Raw genomic sequence first — 24,398 nt, 5'->3', positions numbered from 1 at the left:
CCAACACACAACCCACTCCCTTATTTTTTTAAAAAGCCGCATAAGAGGACGTGGTTGGACTGGAAAGGAAGACACGAAAAGGTACGCTAACAAGTTGTGATACCATGACACATAGGAGAGAGAAAGCAGTGTGAGTTGGGTAACAACGCTGTATCTACACTTAAGCTCCTTCTCCTGTTTAAGCTAAGTCTGTAAGTGTTTTTACATTGTCCAAAGATGCCTTTGACAACTAAAAAATATTTAAATCAAAGAAGCAATCTCAAATGAGTTCATCTATAGTTCATAACCTGAGTGGAGATAAGAGAACTCTGAAAAATCTAATTAGAGACTTCAACTATCAAGTAAAAAAGAAGCAAGTAGAATAAAAAAAAGTCCATTCGTTTGATCAAACATCTGTTGAAGTCTTACTGCAGATATCCTACTAATTCTTTGCCAAGAATCATGTGGTATTTTAGGATGTTCTTATGATTGCATATCAGAATTATACATGAAAACATAAGCAAGCATCCAGCTTCTCATCCACAGTCAAAAAGAGAGCTTTTAATACACAAGGTTCAAACTTACAACTCCCGTGTAGCTACAGAGTAACCGTGCTCCTCCTATGTAGAAAACAACTTTTCACATCCCCAATATGGAGTGCTAATACATCCTCGTCGTAAAAGGAATCAGTAAAAAATAAATTTGTTAATAATTCATTTCAAATTCAAATAAGTTCCAGCACTTCAATTGAATATGTCTGAGAGTCTTTCTGGTGGTGAAGTCTTTGTAATTCTTGCAAACTTCCTTCAATCTTGTTGAGTTCAGAGTAGAATCGTACCTAAAAATAAGAAAACACAGAGATTTATTGTGAAGTAAGTTTTAAGTCTCTTCATACATCATTATTCTGTGGAACTAGCTGTAGTTTTGCACAGTTTCATATATTTAAACCAAACAAATATAGCAGTTTTTAAAATCAAAATGCAAAAGAGAATCAACCGCCATTTCATGCTCAGGAAGGAGCATGCAGAGGAAAACAGGCATTATTTGATTTACTATGTATTTTTTTGTTGTTGTCTGCTCCCCTATTCTGAACACCCATATTCTAAATCTATACTAAAACGAAATAATTACCCCAGAAGATGCAACTTACTTGGGCTCTCACAAACTTATGCAGGCTTGAAAGCAACTCTTTTGCTTCTGGTAGCATCACCATAACTGTGAAGTGAGCATCAAGTAACAGGCACATCCAGTCCATAATCTGAACAAACAAGGAAAGAGCTCTTACACTTTATGATACACAAATGACACATATTTGGCTTTGAAAGCTGAGCTCTGAAACATTAGCTTCTAATGGAAAATTGTTTCATATTTTGAGGCAGTATATTTATTTTCTGATAGTAATAAGTGTTCTGTTACATCTGACTTCATATAGGTTATATTAACAGCCAATACTTCATAGCGTAAAAGTAGATCTCAGTTTATTTTAGGTATTCACAACTACTCACTAAGTTACACATGACAGAAACTGAAGGAAGTACAACTCTAGCTTCTCACCTGATTTATAGTTGGACAGCGTGTTCCAGGAAGAGCGGTATTAATTTTTTCACTGCATTTCACATACAGGTAGTATAAATACCTGAGAAACAGCTAAAAGTAGAAAAGTCAGAATATTTTTACAGGACAAACGTTTAATAGACCAAGGAGTTTTGTCCTGCACACAGTAATATTCATAAGGATTTTTTTTAATTTACTTTTTAAAGCAAAATAGATGCCTGTATACTACACATTAAGTTTTATGGTTCTCCTACACCATCTATAGCTAAATGTTTGAAAATTCTCAGTCAGCAATATTCTGTGTAAAGTTACACTCAAGGGTAATTGTTCCAGTGATTATATCAGTCTGAATTTCATTCAGACATTCAGGAACTTCGATAAAAGCCTGTATCAACATTAACAGTTTTAGTCCCAGTTTGACTTTCAGTAGCCAACAAAAAAATGCTAATGCTCAGAATCAGGTCAACATCATCTTGTGCTGAGCACAATTCCAAGATTTCTGCTTTGCTCAAAAAAAAAAAAATCAGTCAGTGCTAAGACGAGCTTTGTTCTGATGTGTAGGTTTCTTCAAATCACTGTAAAGCCACATATATGCTCAGGTACTATGGTACGTGCAGTTCTTGAAATTGTATTCACGTTTTCAGGGACAGGAGTTGGTTTATTTTAAACTGAGAGGATCTAATATTGAATAATCAAGTTTGATTTGTATTCCATTTGGCATTTTACACAGTATACAGTTTGTTTCTCATTTTCTCAACTTTTGCTTCTGATGAAACTAAGTTTGCATGTTCTTGCTCCTTTCTTAAAAAGCATCCAAATCAAGGAACAGAATATACTTGCCAACAATACAGGAACAACATTTTCCAAGTACACTGGGTCATAAAGAGGTTCTCACTTACATTTTCTAATACAAGCAAGGACTACAAAAATTAATGGAAGTTCCACGTGTATGTGGAAAAATGCGACATTTGTTAACATTAAATCTTATCAGGCATTTTAATTTAATTTTCATGCATTAGTTTGTGATTCAGACTCCAGTAAGAGTGGCAAGTTCCTGATATACAATTGAAAAACTCTTCCCATTCCCTCCCTGCAAAATAACAAGGGTTTTTAAACTTTTTAATTTTAACATACTTACAACAGCTTGCTGAGCTGGAAGGTTTTTCAGATGAGGCAAAAGAAATGTTTCACTGTAAGCCGAATGGAGAACAGCATTTCTGTGCAGTACTACTAAGGAAATAAAACTGCAGGAAAAAAATACCAGTTTCTACAAACTGAAGCGAATTCTAATTAAGATACTTCTCTAGGTTCTTTGAGAGAGGTCCTGTTTCAGCTTTTTGAATCTCCCTTATTTCTATCATGAAATACGTACAGCAACTGAAATATCACAATACAGTTCGCTTGAACAGTTGTTTACTGCAAGTATGTAACCAGCTAACGTGTTTCAACAGGCAACTATCCAAATCATTGATACTGATTTTCTCTTGAATAGATGAAATTTTATTACACTTCTGCAATAATATTTAAATTGGTGTAGATGCTTTCTAGAAGTTAATTGTTTATGTTCTAAACAACTTTTCTACTGAGTAGGAACTTATCTGAACTTCTTGGAAATTTTCAACAATAACAGAAGATATGTCTTTTAGTAATACTAAATATAAACATTCGCATCACATATAGTGCACTGACTTTCCTTAATTAAAACATACAGCGGATACAATAATGCTGCCTTCTGTGGTCCAACTGGGCAGAATTCACCATCAGCTGTCACATGGGTTTCCTTTGGGATTTTCGTATCCCAGATGTCTTGTTCCAGCTCTGCATTGAAACCATTTTCTAAAATTTCAGTCTTAACTTCTTTATTGTTGAATTCAATATCAATGTAACAGATTACAGATTCTAGATTCACATCTATTCTTTGAAGGTAGGCTTCACTAATGCTGTAGAAAAAAAATCCAGACATTTAATATTTTTAATTATTAGCTTTAAAATCAGCAATGCCATCAACCCAATAGTAGCACACACTATGAACTCTCTGAAGCTTGCTATAAAAAAATATATACTAAAATATAGAGTCTTGCAGAATGAATAAAGGCCATGAGAGAACAGTTAGTATATCGTAATTATTAACCTTGAACAGAACAATACATGTAATGCTCTTTTATTCCAACAATGTAAGTTACTGTATTACTAGACACGCTGTCATCGGCTGATCTAAAGGTTATACCCCATTCAAGACTCTTATATTCTGACATTAGTGGGACTACTTCAACTCATAAGACAGTCAGGATTTTCCTAATATTTAGTAATAAAATATTTGATAATTCTAAGGTATGAAATTAACAAGATCTGATGTTTCTCACAAAAAAAGAATCCTTTTTGTTCTGGAAGCCTAGAGGAACAGTTACAACAGTCTTTTCTTTTGGTTACAGTGCCTGCCTAAAACTTCGTCCTTTTGGGATATGAAAACCGTTTTTGTCGTGAACTTACAAGAGCTGATCTTTTTTGTGGGCTTCTTAACCCAGGTAAGTTCCCAATTAAGTCTGTTGCACAGTAAACAGATAGCTGTAACAACATACATAGAAGGATGCGAGTGCCATTCAAGCCAGCAGTGCTGCCAAAAAGCATGTTCATTTAATTACTATTTACATAGTTTTTAGAATTAACATATGCAACAGACCTTGTAAAAAGTTTGTCAGTCTGCAAGACTGCAACATACATTGTACTCAGAACTAAGAGTTTCATGCACAGTATTAATTGCTCATCTGTAAAATGAAAGCCATTCTTGGCAACACGGCTTTTTATTAAGGGGCTTGATTTGGTGAAGAAAACAAAGAGTGATTCCAACTTACCTTAAAAATACTTTTAAGCAAGTATAAGTAATTTCTTCAGGAATATCTGGAAACCGTTGTAAGCAGATTTGTAAGAGATGCACATCTTTTTTCTCCAAAGCAACAGCCATTAAATCTGGACATAAACTGTAAGAATACGAAAAGAATAGGCTTCATAGTTCCCACCCACTGAAAACAACATTGACAGCTAATGGAAAAGTATTAATCTTACTTTACGCAAAAATTCATCTGGGAAGTGTCTGCTTAATCGAATAATAAGCAAAAAGCACCTTCGACAGTAAATTCTGATAGTTCAAGAGTGCTTTATGTAGAAATCTATTTCTTTTTTTTAAATTATTATTACTATTTTTAAAGACTATTCCTTACAATTTAAAAAATGCAGAATCATCACCTGTAAGACAAGTCTCGGGTTTGGACTATCTGTAGCAGGAAGTTTCGAGGGTAGTACTTTGGATTTTGTTTACATCTGTTTATAAGGGCAGTTACTACACATCCAATGGTGGCTTGGAAATCTGGCATCTGTGCTTTTGACATCAATTGTCTCAATTCATCTTCCAATACAGTGGTAGAAGCGTCCTGAAAATGACAAATACCGTGCAACTGAGTACAAGGTGTAGGTTTGAGAACTGTGCTAACTAGACCAAGAACTGTAACTAATTAGACCAAGTAGAAACAGACTTATTTTGGAATTCAAGCTAAAAAAGTTTACCAAAAAACCCTCATCACTCTGTGTTTTGGTAGTCAGTCTCAATCACGGAAGAGCCAAATAAGGGTAATTACTCACTCTGAACTCAAGTAAGCAACATCTTTCAGTAGTTGCTCTGGTATTATTCGCCTGTTATTTCAGTAACATTACCAAGACGTCCAGCCACAGCTGGACTATAGCTTCGCTCGCACAGGAAGGGACGCAGCTTCAAGTATCACAACACCCGCAGCAATTTTAGAAAGGAACTAAACATTTGCAGTGGAATTCCTAGCATTCTGGCTTTCTAGATCCAAAATGTCTTCAACAAAATTAAAGCCATAAGTAAGAATCTAAAAAAAGCTTAAAAGAAGAGCAGAGTTCAGGTGAAATATCCTCCCACCTTATTTACTATAAGAGATGATTTTCATTAAAAATTAACAAATTTGTGCAAGTTTTCAGAGCTCGGCTATTACAAGCCCCGTACTGTAGTTCTAGAACACACTCCTATGACAAGACTTGAATTTCATCATGTCCAAATATTATTCTAGCACAATAATAATAATGGCCTCCAACTCACCTGTTTAAGGCAACTTCGTCAACTTGATATGTGCAAGAGGACATGAAAAAAGATAATAGCTTAAGAGACAACTAGAACATTCCAAGAGCGTCTAAAACACTACTTCAGGATATTTGGTTTACTTACTTTTAGATTTAGTAAGAGCTGCCCAACTGATAAGGTATCTGGCTGCACTTTAGCAACGGTGTTCCTTTTTGATCTTAACTATTATAAAGAAAAACAAAAAAGTTATTATTCAGCTCCAAGGAGATGGTATATATTTAACAGTTTCCATCAAGATAGGTAGGAACTTCATGTGTCAACTTGCTGCACCAATTACAATTAGTAACTGGGTAGTGCAATTCCAGAAACAGAGTTAGAGACAATGAGTGACAAATAGAAAGTGACATTTCCTTCTGCTACAACACCTAAAAGTAAAAGTAGCAGCACTGGGAAGAGACAACAAAACAAAAACCTCACATGCTCCTAATGCTGACTTACAGTCATTTTGGACTCAGATTTTAGAGCTACAGGGTGCTGCGACTCAAAGGAAACCACCAGCTCTTCGTCTCCAAGGGTATTCCAGTTTACAAATGAAGACACATCTGTGAACACAAGAACGAAACTATATGAAAGTAACACTTAAAGCACATTTATTAAAGCATGAATATTACATCAACTTCTTACACTAAGAGGTATTTTCTAAAGTATAATCCAAGTACTTTCTGCCAAGGAAGTTTCCAGTTCTGTGTCAGCAGCAGGTAATTTTATGATCCTTTTTGCCTGTTTCTCCATTTAACCTCCAGGAGGAGGAGACATTAGTTATTACACAAGTTATTGTGAACATTACTTGCAACAGCATTCTGCCAGTGCGAAGGTAAATTAAAGACACCATGACAATACAATTTTAAACTAAAGTTTACAAACTAAGGTTTGGCCTTGCCTCACCTAATCACAAACTCTTTGAAAACAATTTATAGGAGACAGCGCTGTTTTTTTTGCCCATGTTCCTAGCTAGAATTACAGTATTTTCAGTAATTCCCATATCTGAATGAAAACTCAGTTTATGTGGAGCCACAAATCCAGACATTTGAGTGCTTTGGTGATCTCAGCAACAGTGAATTAAATAGCTAGGAACAGAACAGAGTGTTAGGCTACTTCAAGCTGTTTAGATTCAACTAATTTTATAGGACTGTATTAAAATAATTTAATACAATTTCAGTTTTCCTTTTACGAGACCTTTTCACTGTAATTATAAGAATTCTTACCAGGGGTTTGACTGTCTTTGAGCTTTCCTACAGCAGCTGCCAAGGATGACGTTTCACACTTGTACATAATTACTGTTAGCACTTTCCCATGAGTAAAAAAAAATTTTTCCTCATAACACCACAACTACAAAATATTAAAACATATTGTTAATGAGGAGATGAGCAGAGAAGCATGTTCCTGCACAAGCTGATGTTTAAATTCTTACTACAAAATTCAACCAGAAGTCAGCAATCAGATTATTTTACATTATTTTTGGTAGGCTTAACACTTGTTCGCAGACCTTCACTAACTGCTGATATTCAGTACAGAAATAAGCAGCGTTCTGTTGAGTATTTATTTTCCAAGGACATCCTAAAGTACAGTGGCTCCTCTGAGGCATTAAGTCCACTCAATTTTATTTTTTAAATTCCCTCTTCTGCAATTTATGACAAAAACAGTCAACTGTTCTATTTCACTAGTGCATTTATTACTTAGGTGTCAGTTTACTTCTCATTTAGTTGACACCTGAACATCTTGGAACACTACTTAGGGAGATGCAGACATAATTTAGACAGTCAAATGCAAGTTGTCTGAACAGAACAGATATTGGCTGGTTCTCTGTTTAATTAGCTATTCCACTCTTGCCAAATAATCAAGACCATCAGAAGTGAGGTACTGAATAATCCAAGAAATTGCCATAAGCCACCATTCTCCCACTAAATACTCTGACAAACATTGTTCATCAACTGGTCAATATTAATTTTGTTTCAGAAGTTGGCATTCACTGCTTTTCCAGACAGAAGCAGAACTCAGAAGCCCGCCAGTCTCTTTGCTGCTATCATGCCAAACGCACAAAGCTTATGGACCACAAATTAAAGATCGAGCTTACCTGTCCACTGGTGCCCAGGGGCAGTTCCTTTGAAGTTTGCAATGTCTGAAATTTAGTATTCCATATCGTTAGGCACTCTAGGAAAAATAAGAGATAGGTATTGCAAACCCAAAAGGCAACATAAATGCTGTATCTGCCGTTGCTACTTCCAGTTAAAAAAAACTTGAGGAAATAGGAATAACTGTTTCAAAACAGCTCAGTTAGTAATGTCTTCAACAGTAGGAATTAAGTCATTCTGGTTAGATCTCAAGAAAAATATCTACAGATGAGTTAGTTTGCCAGGCAAGAGCTTTAAACAAGAAGCTATGGCAAAAGGGACGGCAGCCAGTGGGGCTTTCAGTCAGGAAGAACATTTTGTCATGAAATGCTATGTTCAGTGACTTAAGTTTCAGTGATCCAGCACTTCAGAAGTTTAGGCATGAGACTGAATTGTTTGTTTCACTTATTTTAGACACTGATTTCTTAGAGAACATTAGGTCTCTTTCCCTGCATAGATCCTTTTACAAGTGTCCAAGTCCTCCTTTTAATCCCCCTCCATCATGAGTTCTCATGCTGCATCTTCTCAACTGTTTCACAAACAGGATGAAAGCAAATACTGATACACAACTGTGAGTATAGTCCTGCAACTCACTATGCAGTTTACCTCTCGGTTAGTGCTCTGAGTGGCGCTGCTCAACTACATACTAGTTTCAAGAGTCAAACGAACATTTTATTTGTGCTATTTCCTGCTTAGTGCTTTGCTTAAGGCAATTTTAGACCTTACGACACCTTCATCTGATTTTTCAAGTTACCTTTGGATTCTTCCCCAGATGCAGCAAGACTTCCTAATACTGCGATGTGGTCTTTATCAAGAACAACGAAAGAAGTTCCTTTTAGAACACTTCCAGACACTGAAAGGTTTAGCAGTAGTGACTTGGACAAAATTTGTTCTTCCTCTTCAGTATTTTGCTGCAGAGGTATCAGAACCTTGTACACAGCGTCATTGGAATCTGTCAAATAAAAGTGATAACACTTATCATCTGTTATAGTGGAAAAATTATTTGATATGAGATGGCAAAAGGACATCCAGACAGAACGAAATCCAATGAGTGCTGAAAGAAGAAATAATACAGGATATTTAAAAGACACATTGTGATGCAAAGCAGCAAAACAGAAGTATAGCTAGTATGAGATCTGCAAGGTACAAGTCATAACATTTAGGAACAGTCAGCCGTTGCAGTCATTAAAATCTAAAGACATAATTACTAAATCTACCACTAGCTGTATTAGAAAGTTTAAAGAGGTAAAAATATTAAACAGTAATTCATAAGTATCAACATTTTATGTCCTTCCGTACAATTCTTTGCTTTATTATCACATCCCGTTAGAAAGTATAACTTACACAAACACAGAAGTGTGATTATTTTATTTTTTATATATGCCGTGAAGCTCAGTGGTTTAGATAATTGCTGTTGTTCAAGCTTATATTTCTGTAGACTGTTCATCTTAAGTTTCTGTATGTAGACAAAAAAATCCCCATCCTAAAACAAAAAAGAACATAAAGTTGACCTTTAATTTACACAAAGAAGAGATACCAGAAATTCAGATATTAGTACTGGTTAACTTTGAATGTTAAGCAAAATTAGGAATTTGTGTTTTCTATAGGAGATAAGCCTAATTCAGAAATGTTTGGAGACTCAAGCATGTAAAGAAAATTCTAATTTGATGAAACAAATGGATGCACCAGAAGATGCATTTGATTAAGGACAGATTCATGTATAATTTTTTATTATTATTATTTACACATAAATCCTATTTAATAAGTTCTTCACAATGAGCAAGTATTTGAGGGCAATGAAGAGTCACACAATTTATTGCATTTAATCTTAATTGTTCTCTGAAGTTCTAAGAGCCAGGCTCTTCAGCCCTGAAAGCAACACAACTCCAATTCAACTGTTGCATCAGAAATAATACATATATAGGATACTGATTAAATCAGGGTAACAATTTCACTAAAAGCTCTTAAAATCCAATGAAACAGGTGACAGATTTTAAAAAAAAACACTTAGATTTGCTGCTATGAAAGTTTTTTTGAAAAGTATTCAACTCACTTTCTCGGTAGCGAAAATTAAGACAGGCTGTTGACCTTCCATAAAAGCTTCACTCCACCTAAAACCAGAAAGCTGTATGAATGTCTTTAAATTCTAGGACTATACCTAAAATCATGTCACTGTTCCTTTGGCAGCCTCTTATTTTTAGCATATCTGTATAAATAGTTTTAAGATTTTAAAAACAATGTGTTGGAAAAAAACACCCAACCTCAAGATCTCGGTCTTCAGATTTCTCCCTCACCCCCCCTCAACAAAGGGGACAACTTTCGTCATCATCGTCACCCATTCCTCTGAGCGAAAGGCAAGCTTCATAAAATTGTATCACTTACTTGATGACTTCATCTGAGATAACGTTTTCAATTTCTTGTTGTGGGGCTTCCAAAAGGACATCTAAAGTTCGAACACCACCTCCTTTGAATAGTACCACTGGCCCTCCACTGGGGAGTGAATGTATTCTGTATACATCAGCTGAAAGCTATAAATAGAAGAAAAATTTGCTATGTTCTTCAGCATGTTACCTTGAAAGCCAAGTGTTTTAAACACAATTTTTTAAAAAGTTCTTTCAATAGATGAGTAACAGAAGAATGATGAACCTGTAAGATTCCTTGTAACATAGGCCTAGTATTTGCCAGTTTTCTGAAATGCTATGAGTATCACAAATTGCTACCCGACGAAAAGCCAGGAAAGCTTCCCAAGGAGCATTGCATTTCTGAATCACATCAGAAGAACATCACTGAGGTTAAGCAAAAAAACTGGCGTGCAGCATAACACAAAGCGTTGTTCAACACACCCACCAGCAGAACAGAAAAATCTGCATTTGAACATAATTCACCATCTTTAAAGAAAGCCCTCTGAAACTTTGGACTTGGGATATGAGTTATTTTAAGAGTGATACTCTGATGATCAAGTCTCCCAATCCAAGGGGATTCCTTGCAATATTCCAGAACATCACGAAGCGCAAGTCAAGACAACAGTCAGCTAAAATGTAATATTACTAGTACTACAAAAATCAGCGTTTCTTCCCCCCACCAGAATTCAAAACATTAAGATAAAAGTGAACGCATGTAAGAGACTTACTGTTGCTTTAAATACTTTGTCCAAGTTAATATCTTCGTTCTTCCATATTCTTAAAACCTTTAAGAGAAGCATAATTTTTTAAGCCCAGTAAAACGGTAATATATAGACTTTCCAGCACACAGAATGCTAGCAACTGCACGTCACTGAAACAGAGGAGGAAAATACACAGAAAGTGTTCACAGCCACCTTAGTGGACACTGACCATGGGGAAGTTTGCGTGGGAAGAAGCAGAGACAACCGGAATACAAACCAAGGTCAGAGATCTTGAATTGGAAAGAAAGGATAGGAAAGAGGAAAGTTAAGGAAAAAGATACAGCCAAATTCTAAGTGAAAGTGGATCAAAGTGATGGAGACAGATTGAGACACAGATGACCTGATCTGGAAGAGAATGTTTCTGTGAGAACAATGAAAGGTCAGGAAGGATATATTTCATCAGCAACAATGACAGAAAGCCAAAGGTTCAGAACGTGCTGAGCAAACACAGGTACACAAGCAGAAAACGTTTAACTGTAAAATATGAGCAGAAAACCAAGGATGCAGGTGGGTACTATATTAAACATTTCAGTAGAGTAATCATGGAGTTCTAAATGTCAACCAGCCTGCAACAAGAGAAATAACTTATCCTTAGAGAATGTATGCATGAGGCATCCTTCACTGAGAATGCGTCGGTTTTTTAAAGGCTGCTGCATAACTGGTGCTCAGCACAGATGATCTTCATGTCACTAACTACAGAACCTCGTAGAACTGCACATCCCTGTCCTCTCAAAGAGCAGAGACAACCTGAACTGCGTGAGGGTGTTGAGAGCTCCATGCGTTTGCGTTTAGCCAAAGCCTACCACTACTAATCTCTTCCATATCTACATTCACTCAGAAGATTCGCTACATCCTTTTATTCCTTTAAGAAGAGATAAAGGGTCTCACCTTGTCATCATGAACAGCTATATATTCATGAGTTTCAAAGTTGCATACAACTGGACAGGTGATAATTTGCCCATGTTTAACTGACCAACAACCCAGTGGCTTCTGATCTGAAACCTAGAAGAGTCAGAAGAAAGATATTGTAATTAAAATACAATGTGGTACACTTTGGGTATTTTTCTCATGACAGAAAGGAAATGCAAAGCAGCCACATCGGATTTGAATGAGAATATTAAAATATGGGAAGTGCTATACTCAGAACTTCTGCTTCAGCACTCCTGTTTCTGGCTTTAATACTAAAAATTTCAGAGTAACATGAAAGAACTCTACATTAATTAGGAACTGTTTCTTTTCACACAGGAAATAACTCTGACCCATAATAGACAGCTGGGCTTACGCCATGAAGCACAGGTATATGTGTGGCTTTTCCAGGGTGAAGACGTTACTGTCAATGACTAGTGTAAGCTACTTTTGTCACTAACACAGTCAGGCAGGCACAGAACACACTTTTTCTCTTCCTATTTCACTGTAAGTTACTGAGACCCAGAGCAATGACTTTTACTGTCTGAATTCACATTACACGTGATTTACCTTTGGCTGCTCTGAGGGCACCCGGCCCCTCTCCTCAGCCTATATATACACTGGGCATATTTACCAATATTTATGTTCTCACGTATAGCCTCAGCAGTGGGACTCAACAGCCCAGAGGAGGTTGTATCACAAATCCACTAAAACGCAATCCCCTAGCCCCATGAATATTAAAGCCAGTTAAAGATATAAATGCAAATATTTTCCTAAAGTTTCTTATTACTGTTTACTGCAACAGATGCATATGTTAAACAACACCAGAACATACTTTTAGTTGCAAGTGCTGCAAACTATTATCTTTCACCCTCCAGCCAACAGGAAGGCAGCTGACGCAGAGCTGACAGCCGGCAAAACACAGGTCGCCCTCACTATTGCAAGGAAACGCTACGTACCCTGCAGCTTCGGAGGGAAGTGGTCCTTGGGACGGGGAATGAGAAAGCCAGCCAAAGGAGAAATACGCAAGTCAGCGCCTAAGCCGACACCTGCTCCGCTGGCAGAGCCCAGGGACGGCGGCAGAGCGGAGGTGAGGTGCGCCGGGCCGGGCCGGGCCGGGAAGGGCCGAGCCGGGCCGGGAAGGGCCCCCCGCTCCCCGAAGCCGGAGCCATCCCCGCAGCACCAAGCCCGCAACCGCCCCGCCTGCAGCCGAGGGATAGCGGCCCGCGGGGAGCGGGACGGGGAGGAGGGGGACGGGGAATGCCGGGCCCAGCCGCCCGCCGGACAGCGCGGCCGGGGCAGGGAGGGAACGGCCCCGAGACGTCGCCGCCGAGTCGTTGCGCGGGGGAGCCTCCCACAGGCCGGGGCCGCCCGGCGGCGGCGGCAGCAGCAGCAGCAGCGAGGCCCCCCGGAGCCGGGCCGTTACCTTAAAGAGCGTGGCCGTCCTGCCGCGGTCGGTGAGCAGGACGTGGTCGGGGTCGGGGCCCGGCTCCAGCGCTAAGAGGCCGCCGCCGAGGCCGACGCTGCCGCTGGGACCCAAACCGCACAGCGTGAAGCTCTCGCACAGCGCCGCCATCTTGGCGAGCCTCCACCTCTCGCGAGACTTCGCCGGCGCCCGAGGCCTGAGGGGGAGGCACACGGCGCATGCGCCGCTACCCGGGGCGGCGGAAAGGGCCGAAGCCGCTCGGGAGTTTCCGGGCGCCGGGTCGCGGCTGTCGTTCGTGTCGCTGGCCCCGCCTCCCATCGCGGGTGGAGGGAGGCTTTCCCAAAGGACATAAAAATGCGATTCGTTCTGAATATTTTAGGTATTATGAAGTCGAAGGAGAGGCGTTAAAATTTTCAGGGCACCGTTACGAAGCAGGAGAATCAGCGGCCTTTAGGATTCCGTGTAGTCGGTTGTTGCCAGCGTATTTCGCGCGTGGTGTTGGTGGGATCCTTCCCAGGGCTGCTCCGAGCTGCCCGGCCACAGACCTTGTGTTCATGTGCAGATCGGCCCGACGACGGGAGAGAAAAGGCCTCTAGTTTTGCATCTTCACAATAAAGCATCGCTGGTTTTAAGACTACTTAAATGAAATGTGTTTCCCCTATGAGATACCTCTTTTGTAAGAAATAAAAGGGGGGAGTCTTTTTTCCTCTGCAAGAGCGCAGCCCAACTCTGCCAATTTTAATAACGGTGGGATCAGGTCCAGGTTTTTAACCAGTTCATATTTTCATGCATTAGTATTTTGCGTGCCAGTTTTAACAAAGCCCGAGCAATGCCAGCCCAAACTGTAACAAACATCAAGTCAAACCAAACAGAGAAGAGCAGAGGTCGGGCCCGACCGTCGGCCGCGTGACGGTGCCACGCCGGGGAACGCGTGCTGCCAGCGCTGCGATGGCGGGGCCGTGCCGCTGGCACGCCTGCCCGCTGGAGAAGCCAGCCGGAATTTCGCCTCAGAGAGGACAGTCACGACCTCGCTTGGGGGGCGAGGGCTCGGCCAGGGCTGCGGCTCCCCGCAGGCCATGGCCCCACACGCTCACCCCGACAGGCTCCAGGCGCTGAAGGCAGCGGGAGGTGGCGAGGGCAGACCCAAGGCCTGGCAGGAATGCCTGGTTTCTGGCTGTCTTGTGCCGTGTGATTTCTACCATAAATATTTCTTAGGCCTGTGTTTGTTCCTTGTGCCCTGTCCTACGCAGCTGTGAAGCACTTCCACACCAAATAAGCGCCTACCATTTTTGTGGTGCAGGGAAGGCTATGTTTCTGTGGAGTAGGCCTCTACTTCAAAGCTTAAAGAATCATTCTACATGTGAAATTTCTGCTGATTAAAATGAAATTACTTGCAGACAAGTGATGGAGGTGTCTTGTCTTCCAAGAGGCTTTGAGTGGTGTCTTTTCCATTATTTCCTACAACACTGGGCTGCCAAACCCTGCATAGAGAATTAAGATTCCCTACTGGAAAACTTCCTTGTCAACCAAATGGTCATTTCCAAATGAATGGGCTAAAACCCGACTGATGGGCGCCTGCCCTGATAAAATCTTTAAAAAGCTGAGGCACAACAAAACCTGGTGGATGTTGTAAGTGGTTTAAATTTTCCTTACAAAGCCAATTCTTTGTGCGTTTTAATTTTGAGGAAGTGACTTGCAGAGCTGGGGGTAGAAATGTTAATGGACCTGCTCCTTGCCAGGGGAGAGCTGGTAACAGAAAACAGCCACAATTGTAAAGAATAATTGTTGGTAGTTTATTTACAACAAAATGCAAGGAAAAACACAATATTAAAAATAATAAATAACTTGGAAAAATCAGAAACTAAGTGATATGAATGCAAAATATGACCATCAGATTCTCCTGCTGAGCCTTGCATTATTTAACATGCAGAGCATTTCAAAACTTGGTCCTTCTTTGATGGTAGGGATGTACTGCCTAACGTAGCCATCATCGCTCTAAAGGAACGAAACTAATTACTAGACATTCAGAGTCATGTGGAATTATCACAGAAACTAAATAAAACAATGAAACCTGTTTTAGTGACACCACAAAACTACAGGAGATTGTAATTCAATGACCATGCTGTTCATTTAAAGCAAAACATTGTTAGACTTATTTAGCAATTTTAACTTACACATATAAAACCAAGTCCAAACAATGGAAACAGAAAAGCTCCTATTGACAATATAATGAATTCTCTCTTACTGCACTCACTAATGCATAAAAAGCATATACATTTGGCTTATTTCAAATGACAGCACATTGTTTGGAAGTTATAGTGCAGTGAGCTTCAAAGCGGTTTTAACAAAATATAGCAGTCTTCTTACAAACTAAAATTCAAGGAACAAATATTTCCATTTCAAAATCTCTACAGCAGCAATTAATGCAAATTGGCTACTAGATGTCACAAAATCACTTTCCAGAATAATCAAAAAAGCCAAAGAATAATGTCAAATAGTTTCTTTCCATAGGATTTATCCAGTCATTTACAAAATTAACCATTACATTCATAAGAAATCCCATTAAGTATGTGTTTCAGGAATGTGCTTCTCCTCACAGTCTTTATGGATACCTCCGTTTTTAATTTATTAGGAGACCTGACCTTCTGAAGACTGCACTGAACTGCCAGTTATTTTGTAATGATTGTTCTTCATGAAATGCATAAAAGTAGAAGCAAAGCTGGGAGGAGGTTTTAATAGGAACTGAAACAAACTAATCACATTATTTGCTCTGAACTCTATTCTCCTTGACGAAAAATTCCTTGTCAAGTCCTAGCAGAGCCGCGTCATGTATTTCTTCAGTCACTATGGCAGAGAATAGGAATGCGGCTGTTGTGCCCATCCAGCTTTGCCGTGTGGCACCATACCCTAAAGATGTACTTGCTAAGTAATCACACCTTTCATTTTTGCAAAAGAAGTGACGAACACCTACAAAATGTTCTCTATTTTTCTCCTAATAAACATGTTTGAAAATACAACAGAAAGCACTGTGAAAAAATCAGTAATGAATATAACCCCTTTGCCTCAAGATTTTATACTTTAGTATTCAGACCTTCCTTTTAGTTTTGTGTGTTTTTTGTATTTGCTGGGAATATTCTAGGAAAAAAGTTATCCTACCGTAAAAACCAACCAAACAAAACCCACCTAAGCAGAAAAAGATATTTAAAGATCGTATTGACCAAATGGGTAATGACTGGTGGGGAAAGCAAAGCAGAACACAGTGGAGGGTACTTACGTCGGCCATGAAAAGCCTGGGGTATTTCTCACCCAAAGCAATGAAACATTATGGAACTTTTTATTTGCCTTCGTTAGGAAGCGACATGTGGCCAACGTGGCTGATCGTTATCCTGTTGTAGCCAACGGTGCGTTCAGGCTGTTCGGTCGATCTGGTAATCCTGGGGAACAGCACTGCTCGTGGAAGGGCTACGGCAGCAGCACATGCAGGCGCAGACACAGCACTAAGTCTGTCATTTTTTCCATGACAAGATCAGTGTCTTTCTCCTCTGACTCTGTCATGCAGCTATTCAGATGTGTCCTATTCAGATATGTTAATAATTTTCATACATGCTTTAGCCTCAGACCTACTTAATATGGTAATCAGTGTATGCGCATGGAATTGGAAATCAGTCAGTTTAATATGAGTAAAGGTATGACTGCTTTGGTCTAATCATCTGTGTCAAACCCAGATGCCAAAACGTATATAGCAATGGTAATATGTAAGTGTGGGGACATTGTGACTAGCGCTGAGTGAATTGTTCTTTGACAAAGAAAAAATTAATTGAAAAATAGATTTTCAGGTGGAGCAGACCTAAACTGCTTTTGTATAGGTCAAGTTTAGGAAGTGAAAAAGCAACCAAACAGCGCGTCATGTTTTCAAAGGTTTCCCTTCTCTGCCAGTGTTTGAATTTTGCTACAGCTAAATAAATAATAAAAAGACCAGTTATAATAATGAACACTTAATCTGCACACTTTTAAAACTGAAATCATAAACTAATGTAGGAAAGTTTTGTTTGCATCATTACAGTGGCTTCTTTTTAAAGAAAGAAATCGTCACCCATTAGTTTACTCATCACACAGAATTACTAGCTGAGAAGAAAAGCAAAGCAAAACATGGACAGTAAGTGGGAGAACGCATGAAGTCAGACCACAGCTAACCTACAAAGAGCTCCCAGATTTTGCTAGCTACAGGATTTTAACTATAAAACAAATATACACTTGTTTTCAGTGCAGGTTGGCAGTGGAATTACCTCTCCTGCTACTAAAACTACCCTATAAATATCACACATCCAACATAACTTCTACTGGATGTACAGCCATTGAGAAGTTCAGTGCATTTAAGCCAGTTAAATCACAGCATTGTGCTGAGAAGATGGCACAGACGTCCGGTCCAGGTGGAAGGCCATCTCCAAAGTAATTGTTCAATGATAATTCAGCTCTGGAGGACTCTTTTTTTTTAATCCATGTACCATGTCACTGGCAGTACAAAATATTACCAACTTTGATCATCTGATTCAGGTAATAGCTGTCATTCACTGGGAACTGAACAGTGGCTTATTTAACGTCTACTACAGCTACCAATAGCGACAGATACTGGCAGCATTCATTAAATAGCTATTCGTATGAAAGAGAACAAAGTACCCCAAATGGGGGTCAGCGGGGAAAGTTTCTCACTGAGCTTACGTTTTGAAAAGGAAGGAAGGAAGAGACCTCTTCTGACATTTATTTTTGTCCTCCTTCCATGGTCTGCACTTCCCTACCAGGAAACATCCTTTTCTACATTTTAATTCCTGAGATTGAGGAGCAATTTCACATGCAGACCAGGAAGAGTGCTTCTGTTTCCTTAACGTCACCTTGCACGGGACTGACCAGCCCCATGACTCATTTGCTTTTTAAAGTGACTGACTCTGTTCACCCCTTCCCTAGGCGAAGGTGAAGCCTGGAACCAGCTTTCTGTTAGCAGAGGCTGTGCTGTTTAGGAAAGATGCAAGGCAGGAAAGGAAAAGGAGTTTCATATTTTCTTTCCTTTACATTCAAGGTCTCGCAGCGTAACTACCACTCTTCTTCCAGTGAGGAAAGGACAGAATTTATTGGTTTTGCTTCTCAACTGGCTCAATTTAGCTGCTTTTTTTTCAATCTTACACATGGAACACCATTGATGAACACCAGTACAGACTTAAGAGATCACAAAAGGTCAGGGGAGAGCTACTAAAATACATTATCTACAAGAAATAGGTGGTTTCTTTTACAAATTCTGTGCAAGGTAGAAATAGTTCAATGGCCTCAAAGTATAATTAATTACAACTGGGGCTTCAATACAGTGATATTTTAGGTTTGAAAAGTTTTGTTTGTTAGCTAGGCCCCAAATCCTGAGTCATATTAAGCAAAATGTGAATCTGAGTGATTGCTGTTGGTGTTCAAGTACAATGAGTTACAGGTCAAAGGTTTATGAATACACAGGAGAAGCCTGAGAGTAGGAAGGATTGTAAAATCAGCTACGAAAGAAGAAAATGGGAGGGTTGTTTTCCTGTTAACCCTGCATTCTAGTTGGCACTAATTTGCCTCAGAAGTCCTTGGCAGCTTTACTGAATACCTACTCCTAATTATAAACGCTATGACCTAGATGAGGATTTGTAGGTAGAATACTGCTACAGAAAGATTTATTTTCTTTTGTAGGGTTCCCCTCAGACTATTCCGTTGTATGTCAGTAAGACGCACCTTATGGCTTGAAACACTACTTTAGGAATACATGAACTACATTCTCGTGCATGCACTTCTCTGAAGGTTTTAAGGATCAAGTCTGAGGACAGAAGTAATCTTTCCACACCAGTAAGATTATTTTAAGCAAAAAAAAAAAAACAACCAACAAACCACCATGACCTCTGCAGAAATTGTGTTACGGTCGCTCTTGCTGTGGTAAGACATGGCTTATCAGGAGGAAACATGCTGGGTTAATTTAAAGGGTTTTTGTCGCTGGATCTGGAAGAGTGAGAGTTTCTGGAGCAGACTTTTTCCGAGGTCGGTCTTTGGGAACTGTTAGGAATTCAGGAGCATCTGTGGAGAGAGGAGTTGATGGAGCACTAGATGGAGCACTGCGGGTTGAAGAAGGCATGGAAATGTTAGAGATAGATATTGCAGGTGGGAAAATCCCAATCTTCTTGTTGGTAGCTTCCTGAGTTGCTCGTTCAAACTCTCGGACTTCATCCATTGTCATGTCTTCAACAAGAAGGAAAGAAAGGTAAAGGCACGTTAGAATAATTTCAAATGATCATTTAATTATCTCAGTTAAGCTACTTCCATCCAAATTCTATATCGGGGAATGATTGCTTATCATGCATATCATTAAGTGATTCTCCACATGAATGTCTTCCTATTGTAGTGCATTGATTGGAGTACAATAAGCAGCACATGTAAAGAAAATGTAGTTAAGTACATTAATCACATACTAATGGTTCTTCTTCTACCTGGGTCTGAACTGAATAAAGAGTGCTACCTCTGTCATCACTGGAAAAATCAAGCTATTTCACAGGCAATTAAAGAATACCTTTAGATACACAGTAGCAAGTAGAATTTTTCAGAACTGCAAACAAAATAAAACTATTAGGTTGTTGGGGTTTTTTTTCCACCTAAGTTATGAGCATGAACGAGTAAAGGTTTGTCATCGGTTTGTTCGTCTACTGTAATTATCAAGGGATGAAAAATTCTCTCTCTCCCCCCAATGCATGGCTTCTATTGACTTCCAGTTGCAGCTGCGTGCACATAACTGAGGCTGGTTTGCTTTTTCACTAATAAAGCCTAAAGAATTCCCTCTCACTTGATAAAGCCACAACACGCTTTCCAACTTTTCGATCCAGAATCTGTTCTTAAACATTTATGTCCAACTGACAAATCTACTGCTTAATGCCCTGCAAAACAGAGGTAAATGAGAGGTCAAAGCCACCTTGCAATGGAAAATCGGCTCCACAGAAAGCTGTAAAAGCAGTGAGTCTCCTCCGGCGGGTGACAAATGTGTCACAGTGCTGTGGAAACCCACAAGAGGGCAGAGCGATCCCAGCATAGATGTGCTCTGTGGCGAGCCGGGCAAAACTTTGTTGATAAAAATCCCAAACGAATGATATCTGCTACAAACGGGTAAGTTGAGCAAAAAAAATCAGCAAGACTCTTCAGAAGCCTGCTGCTTCATGTCTACGTTGCCTGCAAGATGTCCACTGAGCCAGCTGAAGTAAATGTTACGGTTTTCACTGAACCTCATGTTAAATTTGTATATTTGAAGTATGTCATGAAAACATTATAGATTCTTTGAGCTCCGAAAGCTCAAAAACCAGAAATAAAAACACATGCATTTTAATAAATTTAAATATCTTACACATTTGGGTGTCTGAGACATGGGACTGGCAATGGTGCTTACTGTATGTATGACAAAATCCTATACTTTCTGTACATCGATACTGTTTTAATATTACCCAGGTGCATGCTCTGTAACCTTGGCTGAAAATGTTATGTAGAAGCAGCTTTATGTTGTATTACAACATCACGTTAAATAAACAAAAGCATGCGTGCTGCCAGCTGCCTTCTCTCTTTCTGCAGACAACATTCCAGGGACCTCTTCAGCCTACATTGCTATGCCAGTTATTAGGAGTGAGGACTAAACTATTTTCAAATCTGAGATAAGTGGTAGAAATAAACAGATGGTCTCAGAGGAACTGTACCTACTCGTGTTGGAGAGAGATTGGAACTTGTTTTGCTGATTTATATTTTGTTTCACACCCGGTGTAGTGTTTCTGAACTCAAATGGTTTAAAAGCAGCCTGACATCAAGGGGAGCCCGTGCATTCATTTCAGCTATTTTTGGGTGAGGACTTCTGTACAACATGAAACAAAAGTTGTCTTGGATAAATTAAAGTGAAAGAGGACAGGAAGATTTCTCAATTTGCTGGCCATTTAAGTGAAGACCGATTAAAGTCTTACAAAACAGTATCCTCCAGGATTGTCCATTTTAAATTCAGACATGAAATACTGACTGATCCTTCAGTTGACTTTGGCTTTTTAGCTTACACTCGCTTTAAATCCACTTCAGTTCTGATACATACTCAAGTAAAACCATCCTTATCCTGAGCTAAGGCGGCTCAGGCTCACTTTTTTCATTCATGACAAATCCTATTCTGACCTCAGAGGCAATTTTCCACATGGGAACTATGGATGGCAGCCTTCATTCAAAGCCAAATGCTGAAGTGCAGAGCCAAAGTCAGAAGTGATTCTCAATTTACTGTTCAGCTAAGGAGTAACCTTGACGTGAATGGAGCTGCAGCGTTACAGGCACAAGAATCACCTTCCTGGTTATTGCTTAGACACCATCTTCTCAGGCTGGTGACAATTTTTACTGAGTAAGAACAAAGGAAACCCTTTAAGCCCTTCCGGCCTTGCCCCACACTCGTTACATGAGTAAAACCATCACTGCGTTCTACTGCACAGTAGTAGAAATAAAGGAACAATAACATTTCAAAAGCAAATATCACTGCATCTTTTCTCTTTGCAGATAGTAACACTTGCTGATTTTAGGCCTCTACCTAAGGTGCCCAAATGAGGAACTTAAATACTTAATGAAGTTTCCAGAATCTGAATCAAAGAACCTACACAGAAACCTGCCCTTCTCCACAAACTGCTGTTATACTTCCGAAAATACTTCTCACCTTGTTGGTAGCTAATCAATGGCAACATTAAAATCAGTTTGAAAAGAGCAAATAATTCATTAGCTTTTTTTTTTCCCTTGGTGAAGCAAACAATTTTATCAGTCCCATACAAATTTTCCACTCCCCATGTTCCTGGCTTTTTGACTGAAGCACTCTGAACTCTTGCCTTTTTTAACTATTCAAATAATAGAATGTAGAACCGATATTTAACTTCCTATTTATGCATCCAACTGAAATTTGAGAACTGTGTTTTCGTGGAAGACAGGGAGTTGCATATGAGCCCAGCCCCTCCCTTTCTTCCATCAGTGGCAGTTTGCAGTGCAAACGAAAGGCAGGTTTGCATTCATGGAGAAAGATTCTGTTCCTACTGAAGCAAAACCTCCCCAGAATTCCACTGACGGGTCAGCAAGATCATTTCTTTGCTCTTCTCTGAGCTGTGCAGGTATATTAGCTGAGGATGGGCAATATGTTTTAAAAATTGACATACTCTTGCTGTGGCATGGCTCTCTATTTCATCCACAGTAGATGAATGTTGGTTGCAAACTTTAATGTTGGTTTTTTCATGCATATTTTTCTCGTATTCTCGAACATCATCCATAGTCATATCTGTAAAAAGTTCAAAATTGTTGGCATTTTCCATTGATTCAGTGCAAACTTAATTGTTTTTTTTAAGGAGAAGGTTCTAGGAACACATAGTCTTTCAGCAGAAGCCAAAAAAGGATTTAAAAAAAAGCGTGGAGCAACTAGCTTTATGAAAATTGACTCATAAAGGTAGTTATATCAGCCAAGGGAGGTGTGAGAAGGTTAAGTCAAAGGGAGTCAGAGAACAGGAAGGAGTGGAAATTGTTTAGGAGTATCTGTGTAACATAAGGTAGGCAAAAAGTATTGAAGTGCAGGCCGTGGCAAAGGCCAAGATCTTCTAAAAAGATTTTAGAAGATCCTTTTGACTAAAGGATAGATACAGAAATATTAGAAATATTTACTTACCTTTCCAGGAGCTTTCAAAAAGATTTTATGTTATCTTTGCAATGTACATCTCTTAACCAGCAACCATTCTTACCATTAGAGCACACACCAGCTTAGATTCCAGAAACTAACATTTAATCACACTGGTAAGTGCATTAATAGTGACTACATTAACGGTTTTGTAGCCTCAAGCAATATAACGAATTATAAGAATTAGAAATTTTCCACAAATCAGGCTGATTCTACCCGTAGGTTCATTTGTCACTGTCTAGGCATGCCTGATGTTGTCAAACGAGGGCATAATCTGTTAGGTGGTTGCTATGTAACTCAAAGTTATTATTACAGATTTTAAAAAGATTTGTCATAAACCACACTCCAGTAAAAACATAAAGAACCCAATTAACTGACTTGTGACCTTACTCTTCTGAGTATTCCCATGCTTTCAATAAATCTACTTGTAAGTAAGGTGTAAGTGAACACAAAGGCTGTCAGAATTTTGGTCTGTTCTTTGCAATGGTTTGGTACCTTCGGAGCTGCATGAAAACAGCCATCAACTTTTTACTCATAAAACTTAAATAGCATTTTAGTAGCACACTAAACTTGGAAATGTGTACCGCTTTTGGTAACGTACACTGCATTTTTGTTCTTGAGGCTGTAATTTTTCTCAGGTGTACTATGTGCCCCTTGGATTTGCAAATTCTCGTATCGCACCACTCCTTGTTATGTGATATGAGGCTCTGGCTGCATTTTACAAGTCAGCTTTTAAGGAGAGATATAACTTCAGCTGTTATATCAGTAGCACAATGTAATACTTCCTCAGTGAAAATGAAATGCAGTTGAAAATTTTGATCAAAAGGAAACATGGAATACCACTAACTCATGCTCTTTTAGCCTTTTCCTTTTACTGCTATCTGGAATGAAAAACAAGCTCATAAGCCACGTCAATAACATGCTACGGATGCATTTTGCCAAGCAGAGAACATGCTTTTTATTAGTAAATAACACTGTGAAATAGATTTTCTTAGTGATAAAGCTAAATACAGTTTAGTAAATTTAGTGACAAGACTCATTCATACTTACAGTATCAGTAACAGTAATCAATCAGTAATACCCGTAACATAACATGTTGTTTAATAATTGATTTTATTACACTGATTATTTGATTCAGTTTAGCTGACTTACATAATCTCCAAGTCTTTCTCAAGCTTTTATTTTAAGAGATGCTAATAGACGCATTGTAGACAAACGGACGCTTTAAAAATTATATTTCAGAAAAACCCTCGCTATATGCATAAACATGTCAAGAGCAGTACCACGGCTTTGCAGAGCATCTGTATTAAATGGAACTGGATGTATACGAATTGGATCTCACTCACTGTGGATAATGAAATACTCGGTTTCTAGTCAGCAAG

The 24,398-nt window shown here is 39.1% G+C and overlaps 2 protein-coding genes across 2 annotated transcripts in view; both read right to left on the bottom strand.

Annotated features, from left to right (window-relative positions):
• Positions 1-520: 520 nt before the first annotated feature.
• Positions 521-13,483, bottom strand: NOL11 (nucleolar protein 11). The gene is made up of 18 exons (XM_075111584.1): positions 13,296-13,483; positions 11,852-11,965; positions 10,931-10,987; positions 10,183-10,328; positions 9,854-9,911; positions 9,145-9,283; positions 8,555-8,752; positions 7,764-7,840; positions 6,895-7,018; positions 6,128-6,231; positions 5,774-5,851; positions 4,777-4,961; positions 4,386-4,511; positions 3,252-3,473; positions 2,672-2,750; positions 1,534-1,626; positions 1,130-1,237; positions 521-817 (listed from the first exon to the last, which is right to left on the bottom strand). Exons 1-18 carry the CDS (start codon positions 13,443-13,445, stop codon positions 704-706), a joined length of 2,172 nt encoding a protein of 723 aa, XP_074967685.1. The 5' UTR covers positions 13,446-13,483; the 3' UTR covers positions 521-703.
• A 1,581-nt stretch (positions 13,484-15,064) lies between these two features.
• Positions 15,065-24,398, bottom strand: part of PITPNC1 (phosphatidylinositol transfer protein cytoplasmic 1) — an 86,593-nt gene continuing 77,259 nt past the window's right edge. The window contains exon 9 of the mRNA XM_075111588.1: positions 15,065-19,547. Within this exon, the coding sequence (XP_074967689.1) occupies positions 19,288-19,547 (260 nt within the window). The 3' untranslated portion in view covers positions 15,065-19,287. The remainder of the gene's footprint in view (positions 19,548-24,398) is intronic.

This window comes from Phalacrocorax aristotelis, chromosome 16 (assembly GCF_949628215.1).
Source record: "Phalacrocorax aristotelis chromosome 16, bGulAri2.1, whole genome shotgun sequence".
NCBI lineage: Eukaryota > Metazoa > Chordata > Aves > Suliformes > Phalacrocoracidae > Phalacrocorax > Phalacrocorax aristotelis.
The sequence above is the reverse complement of the archived record's forward strand: the minus strand, read 5'-3'. Positions and strand labels throughout refer to the sequence as shown.

Excerpts from the sequence above, each read along its gene's own strand:
- NOL11 (XM_075111584.1), bottom strand. The coding sequence starts at position 13,445 with ATGGCGGCGCTGTGCGAGAGCTTCACGCTGTGCGGTTTGGGTCCCAGC. Across the intron at positions 4,962-5,773 it reads AGCTCTTACTAAATCTAAAA|GACGCTTCTACCACTGTATT; the intron begins GTAAGTAAACCA and ends TGTCATTTTCAG. Across the intron at positions 4,512-4,776 it reads ACCCGAGACTTGTCTTACAG|TTTATGTCCAGATTTAATGG; the intron begins GTGATGATTCTG and ends GTATTCTTACAG.